This window comes from Scyliorhinus torazame, chromosome 13 (genome assembly GCF_047496885.1).
Source record: "Scyliorhinus torazame isolate Kashiwa2021f chromosome 13, sScyTor2.1, whole genome shotgun sequence".
NCBI classification, from domain to species: domain Eukaryota; kingdom Metazoa; phylum Chordata; class Chondrichthyes; order Carcharhiniformes; family Scyliorhinidae; genus Scyliorhinus; species Scyliorhinus torazame.
This window is the reverse complement of record NC_092719.1, coordinates 110,995,611-111,008,909: the sequence shown is the minus strand read 5'-3', so window position 1 is coordinate 111,008,909 and position 13,299 is coordinate 110,995,611. Positions and strand designations below refer to the sequence as shown.

At 44.4% G+C, this 13,299-nt stretch overlaps 1 protein-coding gene across 8 annotated transcripts in view; it reads right to left on the bottom strand.

Annotated features, from left to right (window-relative positions):
* dock3 (dedicator of cytokinesis 3) overlaps window positions 1–13,299 on the bottom strand; it is a 1,587,592-nt gene that overhangs the window by 565,019 nt on the left and 1,009,274 nt on the right. For all 8 annotated transcript variants that reach the window (XM_072472048.1, XM_072472049.1, XM_072472047.1 and 5 more), the window contains 2 exons: window positions 8,777–8,874; window positions 6,241–6,324 (listed from right to left, as the gene is read on the bottom strand). In XM_072472048.1, the coding sequence (XP_072328149.1) occupies window positions 6,241–6,324; window positions 8,777–8,874 (182 nt within the window). The remainder of the gene's footprint in view (window positions 1–6,240; window positions 6,325–8,776; window positions 8,875–13,299) is intronic.

Genomic DNA, 13,299 nt, shown 5'->3' with positions numbered 1-13,299 from the left:
CAGCAGAGGTGAAAGCGGGTTGCTGTTTGTTACTAACAGCCTGTTGTCTGTGAGGACCGAGGCAGGCATCCTCTGGAGTGCCAAGACCTGTGGAGCCCCACCCTGTTTTCCACATCCTATTGTGTGGCACTGTCACTCTCCTTCACCTGCCGAGTCGGAGCTGATGGGATCACAGGAAGAGGGTATTTAGATGGCCAGGCACTCACAGAGTCACCTGAACCGATGGCCTCCGGGTATGCACTAGCTGATCCTCCTCCCTGTGGGTGCCCAGGGGCCCCTGGTTTGCTTCTTGGGATAGAGGGGAAGCTAGAGTGATCTTCAGATGCCCTGCCCCTTGACATTGACAGTCCCTTCCACCTGCTGCCTCAGACAGAAGTTTTGAAGGCAGAAGCTGTTACTTCATAAAAAGTCAAAATACATCACTAGGCTCTTTCAAAGATAAATAGCTTTTAGTAGGGTGTAATTGACAGGGTAATAGCTCCAAGACGACCAGGTGTCTGGATTGTTTATTTTCATATCCCTTCAAATTTGAATGCATCTCAAGTACCCTGCTGTGAACCTAATCACAATGTTTATAAGCATCTAGTAGATAAGTGCTTTCACTTCCTCTTTCTTCTCAGCAGAAAGCACTTAACTTCTTTTGATGTGGTCAGGAGTTATCAATCCTAGCTGCAAATCTTTCCAAGAGGCCAATGGCTGGTAGTAAGAGTGGAAGAGACTCCTGGTTAGCTATAGTTGATGCACAGTGGTGGCGCTCAAACTATAAGCCTCTGGCGAGAGACTAGCGACCTGTTCCAGGAATAACTAGTGATGGAAACAGGATGAAGTCTGCCTTAGTGCACCATTAGGTGTGAGAAGAGAATTGGAATAGTAATAGTGTAGAGGGCAGAGAAGAGCAAAAGATTCTCGAGTGTGTTCAAGAGAATTTTCTACAGCAATATATTTCCAGTCCAAAAAGGCTGGATCTGGTTCAGAAGAATGAGGTGGGCTTAGTGGACCAAGTGTCAGTAGGGGGAACGTTCAGGGGATATTGTGTCAAGATAATTGTGTCAGAAGGCTCATGTTGGTGATGGAAAAAGACAAGGAGCAATCCAGAATAAGTATAATTAACTGGGAAAAGCCAACTTCAACAGGGGTTAGAATGGATCAGGCCAGATAAATCGAAATCAAAGATTATCAAGCAAAACTGTAACTAAACAATGGGTTGTCCTTAAAGAAAAAATAATTTGAGTACCATCGAGGCACTTATCTAAGAAGCGAAAAGGTGGGGCAAACAAATCACATCTACATCATGTATAACCATTTTAGTACTTCCCAACTTATTTCCACAAACTTGCCCATGTGATATTAATAACTCTTTCAGGTCAGTTTGTTTTTCCTTTGGAAGGTAACTCAATAATTTATCCCAATTTTTAAGAACATCCTCATTATCCAATTTAACTTGAGGAATGTCAAATTCAGAGTCATCTGGATTCGGTTCTTCACTTTGAGTTAGAATCACTAAAACCTTCTCTTTTTTCTCTCCTTCCCTTTCAAGATACCTTTTCAGCATATTCACATGACACACTCAGTGAGTTTTGCTTCTATCTGGCGTTCTTACCAAATAATTCACGTCACTCAATTTCGTTTCAATCTGATAAGGTCTACAAAATATCGCTTTTAAAGGTTCACCGACCACTGGTAACAATACTAAAACTTTACCTCCACTGGCAAAACTACGAACCTTTGCTTTCTTGTCCGCTACCTGTTTCATCACATGCTGTGCAACTTTTAAATGTTGTCTAGCCAATTCACCTGCTCTATTTAATCGTTCCCTAAAATTTGACACATATTGCAATCATGTAATTTCAGACTGCTGTTATGGATCAGGGTTTAGAGAACCCCAAAGTGTATCATGGAGTTCACCTGACACACAACTTTTAATAGATTGTGGTATGGGGAGCACACGGCCCACTCTACAGGTGTGGTACAGCAGAAAAGGACAAGTATTTTTTAAAGCAAAACAATGTTTATTCTATGAACGCAAGTTCACCTTTTAAAAACAAACAGTGAACCTCTAAGCAACCATTAATTCAAATACAACCTCACAGACTACAACAATAAATAACCCTGTAAGCTGTCCTTTTAACATCCAAAAGACTTAACAAACCTTCAAACAGGAGCACATTAGGTTTACATTCAATACTGAGACCTTTTACAATTCTGAGTTCACCAAGTGATCCATAGATAGTCTTTGGATGGCAGAGATCAACAGTACAGCTCTACTTCAGATGCAGCTCACTGAAAAACACAGACACGCCCAAGCTTTTCTCAAACTGAAACTAAAAAGCAGAAGCAGAACTCAGCTCCACCCACACTCTGACATCACTCCAGTAACATGAGCAGCTCCATTTCTTAAAGGTACATTTCTTAAACACACATTTCTTAAAGGTACTCTCACATGACACTGCTCACTCACCAATTTCTCCTTAATCAATTTAAGTGGTCCTCTTACCTCATGACCAAACATTAGTTCAAAAGGACTGAATTTGGTTGACTCATTAGGCGCATCCGTAATTGCAAACAGTATGGATGGAATTCTTTTATTCCAATCCTCTGGATAGTCTTGACAATAAGCCCTCAACATTGTCTTTAATGTCTGATGCCACTGTTCTAACTGCGATTCTGGATGGTACGCAGTTAATTTAAATTGTTTTATTCCTAAGTTATCCATAACCTCCTTGAATAATTTTGAGGTAAAATCGAAGTTTTAGGATTCATTAATCGTTTTAGGATTCTATATGCAAGAGCCAGAATGGGAACCGTCCAGAAATCTCACAGCTGGAAGATGTTACAGAGACAGGGAAGTGTGCGACCACAAAAGGATTTGAACACCAAGGCGTTGCTAGACAAAGGGTCTTCCATGTATGATGGATGAATGAAACTTGGTGTGTTAAGATATGAGCAGCAGAACTTTGGATGACATCAAATTTACGGAGGGTAGAAAAATGGAGGCTGACCAGGAATGTGTTGGAATTGGAGTAGTCACGTTTTGAGGTAATCAAGGCATGGATGAAGGTTTCAGCAGCAGATCATAGAATTAATTATAGAATTTACAGTGCAGAAGGAGGCCATTCGGCCCATCGAGTCTGCAACGGCCCTTGGAAAGAGCACTTTACCGAAGCCCACACCTCCACCCCATCACCGCAAGTCAGTCACCCCACCAACCTTTTTGGACACTAAGGGCAATTTGGCATTGCCAATCCACCTAACCTGCACATCTTTGGACTGTGGGAGTAAACCAGAGCACCCGGAGGAAACCCATGCAGACCCGGGGAGAAAGTGCAAACTCCACACAGACAGACAATATTACAGAAGTGGAAGTTGATGGTCTTGGTGACGCAGAAGATGTGGGTTTGGAAGCTGAGCTCAGGGCCAAATTGGACGCCATGTTTGTGAAAAGTATGGTTTAAACTCAAATAGTAGCCAAGAAGTGGAATGGAATCAGTAGCTAGGGAATGGAGTTCATAGAGGGGATCCAAAGACAACAGTCCCCAATATTTAATTGAAGGAAATTGAAGCATGTTCTGATAAGCAGTGCAACAAATTTGAGGATTTGGAGTACAGTACACTAATAATCCAGTGGTACTTGTGGGGGGTTGAGTGGGGAAAGAGAAGGCTGTGTTGTTTATGTTCTGACAGAATTAAATGAGACAATGTTCACTGATTGGTGAATGGAAGCAGTTTGAAGCCAGTTACTCAGAGGATTTGTTCACACTCTTCATGAGGTTGGTTGCCCATTCACCAGAGAAATGTAAGATACATCCCATTTGAGGGATGTGTATTCAAGCTCGAGGCAGGATGGAGAAAATGTCATGTGGCAGAAGCCAGCATATCTGCACAACGTGCAACCTTGAGGCTTACTAAATCTAACCGAGGGAAATAGATCAGTGCAACAAGTAGCCCTGGGATTTGTGCTGTGTTCATCTGATTGAGAAACTACGCTGCAACGATTGTCACAGTTGGCTCATTGGCTATAATACAGCCAGTGTAAAAATAAATGAAAACACTGAGCTTGATGTTTAAACAGAAATTGTTACGTCCCTGTATACTCCATGTGCATGTCATACTGCAGAAGGGAAGGAGAAGGAAGAGGAAAAAGAGAGAGGGAAATGGTAGAAGCTGCAAATGTCTGCATATCATCAGCATTCATCCAAATACACAATGAAAAAAGGAGAACCATCATTCTATAACAAGATACTTACGTTGTCTTTTAAAATCTTGTTTTTAGAGAGATGGAACCCCAAACACATCAAAACTGCAAGCCATCATTTCAATTTGTTTCTCAGTACTGCTGAGGTAGCATTGTATTTTAAATATATAATTTGTTTAAAGAAAAGTAATATATTGGTCCTTCAGCTCACATGATTTATTCTCCTCTTGGTCAAGTATAGTGACTAAGTGAGGAAGTGAGCTATTTGGATCTGTCATTCAGTTGGAAAATGGTCATGTGGGTTCAGCTACAAGCTGGTGGGGCAGCAAGGTGGCACAGTGGTTAGCACTGCTGCCTCACGGCGTTGAGGTCCCAGGTTTGATCCCAGCTCTGGATCACTGTCCGTGTGGAGTTTACACATTCTTGCCGTGTTTACGTGGGTTTCACCCCCACAACCCAAAAGATGTGCAGGCCAGGTGGATTGGCCACGCTAAATTGGCCCTTAATTGGGAAAAAAATGAATTGGGCACTCTTTTAAAAAAACAAAACTACAAGCTGGTGGAAATATACAGCTGTATTACATTTATGACATTCATTTTAAATAGTCGTTTGGGAGGGCAGCACGGTGACGCAATGATTAGCACTGCTGCCTCACGGCGCCGAGGTCCCAGGTTCGATCTGGGTCACTGTCCGTGTGGAGTTTGCACATTCTCCCCGTGTTTGTGTGGGTTTCACCCCCACAACCCAAAGATGTGCAGGGTAGGTGGATTGGCCACACTAAATTGTCCCTTAATTGGAAGAAATGAATTGGGTAGTCTAAATTTTTTTTTTAAATAGTCGTTTGGTAGTACAGGACTTGTGTATTGCTGAAAAATAGACACATGCTATCTATTTTTTTGTTTTGCACTCAACAGGATAGCTCATCAGAAATTGTCGACAGTAATGGAGGAACAACAATTTATACTGTGTGAGAAGGGCTGGTTTAGCACAGGGCTAAAGAGCTGGCTTTGAAAGCAGACCAAGGCAGGCCAGCAGCACGGTTCAATTCCCGTACCAGCCTCTCCGACCAGGCGCCGGAATGTGGCGACTAGGGGCTTTTCACAGTAACTTAATTTGAAGCCTACTTGTGACAATAAGCGATTTTCATTCATTCAAGAGAGTGCTGATTGTTTGGCATGTCGGACTCTGATTGGTGGAAGTATTGACATGGAGAATGGAACGGGAAACAGCTAACTACCCAACATTGTACAAATTCAAACCTGGCAGGTTGTCTCCGATTGGTCAAGGAATTGCCCTGAGCTTAAGTTTAGTTGAAACAGGTGCAACCTGTGGAAAGCTCCTTCTGAAAAGAATAGGGCCCTGTGTGTGAATGTATGTGGCTTCCAGCATGCCTAAGTGGGCTACACTACGGGCCCAACAGACAATCTTAAATTGGCTAGAAACACCCTATTCAGATGCAGTATACGTTGTTGTTCCCCCACTCAGCCATATAGACCAGAAGGTCCCATGTCCAATTCTGCTGAGTCAGTTGTCAGCCTGCACAGAGACAGGTTTTGCAACTCATCTCAGCAAGGTTTTGAAGGAAAATTGGTTAGGATTCCTTCTCATAATTTGTAACAAACAAGCCTTATGGAATGTGGATGTCACGTCAGAAAAGGATTATGCATGATCGTGTACCCTGTATTTATTGTCTACGTTTACACCTGAGTAGTGACCACATGGGCAGTGAGTTACTGGGGGGGTGTTGAAAGCTTCAGAAAGGATCAGAACCTTCAAGATGCAGGGGAAAAAAATCAGGGGGAAGAACAAAATGATCATCTTAATTTTGTTTTGTAATTTGGCAAAAGTGCTGCGAGTTTGAAAAAAATGGAGGTGGAATAACTGACTGTCAATTTTCTTTGAATCACACAACACACTGGGACACAATCCCAAAAGCCTTTATCTGCCAATTGTCAGGATATATTAAGTAAATCTCACCCCACAGTCTTCACCTCAGACAATTCCAGGAAATGTTTAAGTATATAACTTACCAGGTTAATGATACATACCAATGACTGAAATACTAGCAGCCCATATTTCTCAGTGTTGTCATCTAAAATTGTAAACAAGGTGTCTAAAATATCCTGTAAAAACTGAAAAAGAGAAGAAATAATTAATTAAGGGAGCTGCTTCAGTATTAGTACCTATTCGCTCTGCCTTCACATTGGAATCAGTCTACTTCAGAAATGGGTAATTTTTTAAATGTCAGTGCTCTACGATAAGCAGCCGGTGGCTTGGATTTTCTCTGCAATGATTCACTGGGTTGATACACCATGTGGTACAGAGGCAAGGAGACAAAGAAAGACATATTTGACCAATCAACTGCTTTCCGTGGGGATATTACTGTTGTGCTCTGCATCCCTTGCTACATGGAACATCATGATGGCACTGATTGCTATCCAGTGACCCCAATTGTACATGAGGATGCTCGGTGAGGATTGGATTTGGATCCCCATGTCCACTGGAGTTAATAGCCATTTGGGTGAGGAGTTGGAGGGATACTAGTGTCCATGGAAGCATAACCCAGCAAATAGTTACTCTCGCCAAGAAAAGAGTTGTATGAATAAAAATTGAATAAGTATAAAAAGTTATTAATTATCATTCCACCTGAAGCCTGTCAAAATTAATAAATCTTTCCTGAGAGTGCGTATTAGTTCTCTTGAATAATTTGCATCTCCCCCAGCTAGTCTTTATTTGGGGTCTCCTTGGTTCATGTACTGTCTCTCTCTCTCTCTGGAGACAGTAGGCAAGCAATCTACTCTTGCTCTTCTGAGCATTCTTGCTCCAGCCAATGCAACAGATGTGAGAGCAGACAGCGCCGACTTCCCCACCAGTTTCACGGGTGCTCTTTGTGGATGAACTGTGGCTGGGACTTTCTGGCCCTGCCCACTGCCGGGGTCTTTCGGTCCCGCCAAAAGTCAATGGACTTTTAGCTGGCCTGACACATCCCCCACAAATCCTACTTTCCTCTTCCCTGCATTTCTGTGTTGAATTAAGACCTATCAGCTAGTGTTATCAATCTCTCAGGATTGCCCTGGTGTTACCAAGAAGTAAAGGTACTTTTCAGGCCACCCCTGTAAGCAACCTGGGAGAAAAATAACTGAGCATTAAAAATAGCATTATTTTCATTGTCTTTGACTATTTTAATTAGTTATATAAAAAAAACTGTGAATCAAGAATTATCCATAGGTTAAAGAGGAGTCTCTTCATTTTCTGAGTGGTATGGGAAGCTGGGTCACCGAGGATGACCATCTTGGGGGACTAGGAGTGGGGCAGTGGAGGCAGGGGCCATGTGATGATAACTTTTGGAATATATCCAACCAAAGATGACAACTTTTGTCACAGTGCATAGCACTTTTCCTTTTCTAACATCTTTGACTGCTTGCTTCCCCCAATAGGCGCACATGCATTAATTTATGACTTTTAAGGGTATAAGATAGAGTCGCCATAGTCCCAGGTGACCATAGGCTGCATTCCCCTTTGAGGGGGAGAGCTGACTGGTGGTGATTTAACCTGAGGATCACCACACCTCAGGCAAGATGCAAGGTTGAGAAGGCAGGCTTCATGAATAACCTCAGCCAGTATGGGAATTGAACCCGCGCTGCTGGCCTTGCTCTGCATCAGGAACCAGGGGCTGGATTCTCTGTTGGCCGGATCCTCCGCTTCGCCAGCGGATTTCCCGACGGTGTGTGGGTGCCCACAATGGGAAACCGCATTGACCGACTGCCGGGACGGGGGATCCGGGGGCGCGCCACACCAGAAAACGGGAGAATCCCGGTATAGCCAAGTGAGTTAAACCAGCCCCTGGCCCCAAGTTATATGCTTGGTATCCCTAACCACTACTTATTTATAATTTATCTCATCTTCTGCCCTATTCTATTCAATTCCATACTGCAAAGTCAGCCATCTGCCAAAAATCTCAAATCAAAATAACCTCTTTAACAAAGTATCTTGGAGATTCCCATCCTAATTATGCCCTGCACATGTGGTAATGGAAGCCTGGCGAAGCTGCACTGCTTTAAGTTGGCCTGTAATGCAATTTTGACCATTCAACACGAGAAACATTTAATGTACTGTTCCATCTTTGCACTGATTTACTAGGAGGAAGGGAATAGACAGAAGGATTAAGATGTGAAAGGTGAGATGACAGGGAATCAGAAAGGAGAAAGGAAAAGAAGAGCGATGAAGGACAAGGGGAAGGAGATAAGGGGAAGGAGATAATGGGAGCAGAGCAAAGAGGAAAGGGAGAATGAGGGAGGGATAGTGGGGGAGGACTGGAGGTGAGGCCAGGGAATCAAAGGAATGGAGATTGTAGAGAAAGGTGGTAATAGGAGAGAAATGGGGTAAAGAAGAGGAGACATAAGGATAGATGAGGAGACACGTGGATAGAGTGGAGCAGGGAGACGTGGTGAAGAGAGAAATGGAGCAAATACATGTCTGAAGAAATGAGTAGATGTGAGAAGGGTACATTCCTTGAATGTGCTCTTTCTATTCTCTGAGCATATGGGCCATACTCTGAACAACATGCTCTGAACAGTGACTTACTTTAACTATTTCTTCACCGCTGACGTGACGCAGCCTCCCCAGGATGTCCATCACCCTATCTGGCTGTGCTTTCCATTTCAAAAGTGCAAGGAGGTCAACTGCAACCAATCATAAACTAGGTGTTAAATTGAATGAGTATTAGACAATGTGTTAGTTAATACAGTATATAAAGAAGTGTAGTGGTGATCTCTAGCAGACCCTCTGCACATTTCTGTGCACCTCACGGTCTTGAGCTTTTCTCTTCAAAGCATCCATAAAAGCCTCCCATTTTCAATTTCAATCAGCAATATGATGAAGGAAAGGAATATGTGAGATGGTTCACCATTGCCTTCCTCATGTGTAGTTCAAGGGAACACAGGTCCTCTTCCTGCCTGTGAATATCCCTAGCCCTTGTCCCTCAAGGTTCTAGCTCTTCTGCCATCACCACCAAAAATGACCTTGTTTTGCCATTGGCCATGGATTGTAACCCTGAGCTTGGGACCCTTACCTGGACCTGAGGCAACTTGCCAAAGGGAGGAATGGCCACAGCATCAAGTCTCAAAAAACCCAGAATGCAAAGAAAAAGCAACTATCACTCATCACAGAAACACATCCTGGTAATCTTGGAAGATCAGACTGGCTTTGTCTATGGCAGACAGCTGATGGTGAACACCAGACGCCTGCTGAACGTGATCATGACTCCACCCGGGAGGCGACACCAGAAGTGATCATCTCCCTCGACACATAGAATACCTTCGACCGGGTGAAGTGGAAATATCTCATATAAAGGTTTGGGTTTGGGCCAGTGTTCACCTCGGGGGTGAAACTGCTGTACAGCACTCCCATGGTGTGCGTACATATGAACGCCACCAGCTCAGGCTACTTCCAACTGCACAGAGGAACGAAGCAGGGATGCTCCCTGTCCCTGCTGCTGTTAGCCCTGGTAACTGAGCCACTGGCTATCACACTCAGATCAGCGGAGGGGTGGAGAGGCATTCAGAGGGGAGATGGAGAGTCTCTCTCTATGCAGATGACCTGCTCCTCTGTATCTCAAACTCTCTAGCCAGCGTGGGTAAGATAATAGGACTCTTGAGGGAGTTTGGAGCCTTCTTGACCTGAGCAACAGCAAAATCTTCCCGGTGAACCCCAAGGGGGAGAAACAGAGCTGGAAATACTGCCGTTCAAACTGGCCCAAACCAAGCTCAGATACCTGGGGATACAGATAGCCCACAACTGGACCCAGCTCCACAAGTGGAACCTGTCCAGCCTGGCGGAGGTGAAGAGGGACCTGTAGACTCCCTCTCTCTCTCTGGCAGGGGAGCACTGCCAATGTTCCTCTTCATATTTAGATCACTCACTATCTTCATCCCCAAATCCTGCTTCACCAGGATGGACAAACTAATCCCGTCCTTTGTGTGGACGGGAAAGAACCCCAGGATCTGGAAATCCACCCTACAGAGAGGGTGGCGCTCAGAGGGCTTTGCACTACCAAACATCCTGTTCTACCACTGGGCAGCAAATATGGAAAGGGTGGGAGGTTGGCTGTGGGAGCGGAGGGCGGTATGGGTACAGACGGAAGAGTCTTCCTGTATCGGAACGTCCCTGCAGGCACTGGCCATTGCCCCACTCACAACTCTCCCAGCCAAGTACTCGAATAGCCCAGTAGTAGCAGCCACACTAAGAACCTGGAACCCGCTCAGACACCACTTCAAACTCAAAGACATGTCCATCGCAGCCCCCATCTGCAAAAACCATAGGTTCATCCTGGCCAAAATGGACGCCATGTACAAAACCTGGAGAAGGGAGGAAGGGGTGTTGAGGGTCAGAAATCTGTTTGTAGACTGTAGAGTAGCAACCCCGGGGGAACTAATGTAAAAGCTCAAGCTCCTGAAAGGGAATGAGCTCCAATATCTCCAAATATGGGACTTCCTCTGCAAAGAAATCCCATCATTCCACCCATTACCCAGACACCCTACTGGACAGACTGTTAGCACAGGACGAATTAGGGGAGGATAAGTGTGCGGACATATATGGACGACTGCCAGGGGCAATAAGAGCCCCACTGGACGAAACAAGAGAGAAGTGGGAGGAGGAACTGGGCATCGAGATGGGGGGGAGGACTCTGGAGCAAGATACTACACAGAGTAGACTCCACCTCCTCGTCCGTGAGGCTGAGTCTGGCGCAGCTGAAGGTGGCGCACAGGGTACATCTGACCAGGACACATGAGCGGGTTCTTCCCAGAGATGGAAGACAGATACGAGCAGTCGATGGTGGGTCCGGCCAATCACTCGCACATGTTCTGGTTTTGCCTCAGGCTAACCAGGTTCTGGATCACCTTTTTCAAGGCCATGTCCGATGTCGTTAGGGTGGAGCCATGGCCATTAGTGGTGGTCATCGGGGTGTCAGAGCAGCCAGAGCTCTTCGAAGGGAGTGGGGGGGGGGGGGGGGGGGCAATGCCCTGGCCTTCGCCTCCCTAATAGCCCAACGCAACTCCTGCTCGGATGGAGATCAGCAGCGCCACTCAATGCCTCGGACTGGCTGCTTGACCTGGTGGAATTCCTGAGGCTCGAAAAAATAAAGTTGCCATCAGGTGTTCGGATGAAGGGTTCCACCTCAGGTGGAGGCAATTCACCACCATCTTCAAAGAACTGTTTGTGACTACCATCTGGGAGGGATGGGGGTCAAGGGGAAGGGGTGTAGGATAACATCCATTTGCACCACTACGAAGAAAAAAAGTTTGCACTATACCCGTGGCACGGATGCTTACAAGCAGCATTACATTGCCCTGCAACTTGTTGAATTTCCGTCCCTTTTCTTATCTATCGCTCATGTTGTATTTGTAAATGTCCGTTTCTTCATGTTACTGTTGTGTATTTTGATTATAACTTATTTTATTTGTTTGTTGTGAACAATACACTTCAATATAAATACTTTTTAAAAAAAAATCACAAAAACAAATCCGAAGCAATATTACTTCTGTAAATTACCAGAGTACTAATTGTGAGGGTCAAAGTCTTCAGAAGCTCAGTAGTTCGATCGGTTTTTCGGAAGATAGGAACAGGATTAATCCCCTTAATACCTCAAATTTGTTCAATCAATCAATGAGATTATGGCTGATCTGTGACCTCAGTCCATATTCCTGCTTTTACCCTATGTCTCTTAATATTCACAATTATCAAAAATCTATCAATCCATTTTATATTTAACAGTTGTTCTTGCATGAACTAGCCTTTGTGGATCAGAGTTCCAAACTTCTACCATCCACTGTGTGTAGCAATGTTTTCTAATAACACTCCTGAAAGGTCTGGCTCTAATTGTTAGACTCTGCCCACTTGTCCGGGAACCCCAGCCAGCAGAAATAATTTCTCCCTATCTTTCCTATTTGTACCCCTTAATATCTTGAAAACATCCATCAAATTATCTCTTAAATATTCAAAATCCCAAGGTCTACAATGGGAGTACGTGTAATCTGTCTTTCGAAAGATTATTATTAATTTAAATCTTGGGGATCAGATATCATTCTGGTAAATCTATATTGCGCACCAATGTCCTTGCTAAGGTGTGGTGCTTAGAACTGCTCACAATATATCAGGAGGCAGATTTCTTCATTTTTTTCTAAGTGCAGTTCCAGCAGCAATGTTCCCGCTGACCGGAATGGTGTGAACCTGTGCCTAATTCACACTTGGAGCCTCATGCTTATGCATGAGTAAGCATCTCTCCAAATCGCTGATAAGACCGTAAGACATAGAAGCAGTAATAGGCCACTCGGCCCATCGAGTCTGCTCCGCCATTCAATCAAGGCTGATATTTTTCTCATCTCCATTCTCCTGCCTTCTCCCTCGAATCCCTTATTAATTAAAAACCCTATCTAAATCTGTCTTCAAGACACTCAGTGATTTGGCCTCCACAGCCTTCTGCGGCAAAGAGTTCCACAAATTCACCACCCTCTGGCTGAAGACATTCCTCCTCATCTCAGTTTTAAAGGATCGTCCCTTTAGTCTGAGATTGTGTCCGCTAGTTCTAGTTGTTCCGACTGGTGGAAACTACCTATCCATATCCACTCTATCCAGGCCTTGCAGTATCTTGTAAGTTTCAATAAAATGCCCCCCCCGTCATCCTTCTAAACTCCAACAAGTCGAGACCCAGAGTCCTCAACCGCTCCTCATATGACAAGGTCTTCATTCCAGGGATCATTCTTGTGAACCTCCTCTGGACTCTTTCCAAGGCCAGCACATCCTTCCTTTGATACAGCCTCAGAAGTACATCCCTGCTCTTGTATTCTAGCCTATTGACATGAATGCTAACATTACATTTGCTTTCCTAACTGCCAACTGATCCTGCACGTTAACGTTAAGAGAATCTTGAACAAGGACTCCGAAGTCCCTTTGTGCTTCTGATTTCCTAAGCATTTCCCCATTTAGAAAATAGTCTATGCCTCCATTCTTCCTTCCAAAGTGCATAACCTCACACTTTTCCACATTGTATTCCAGCTGCCACTTCCTTGCCCACTCTCCTAACCTGTCAAAGTCCTTCTGCAGCCCTC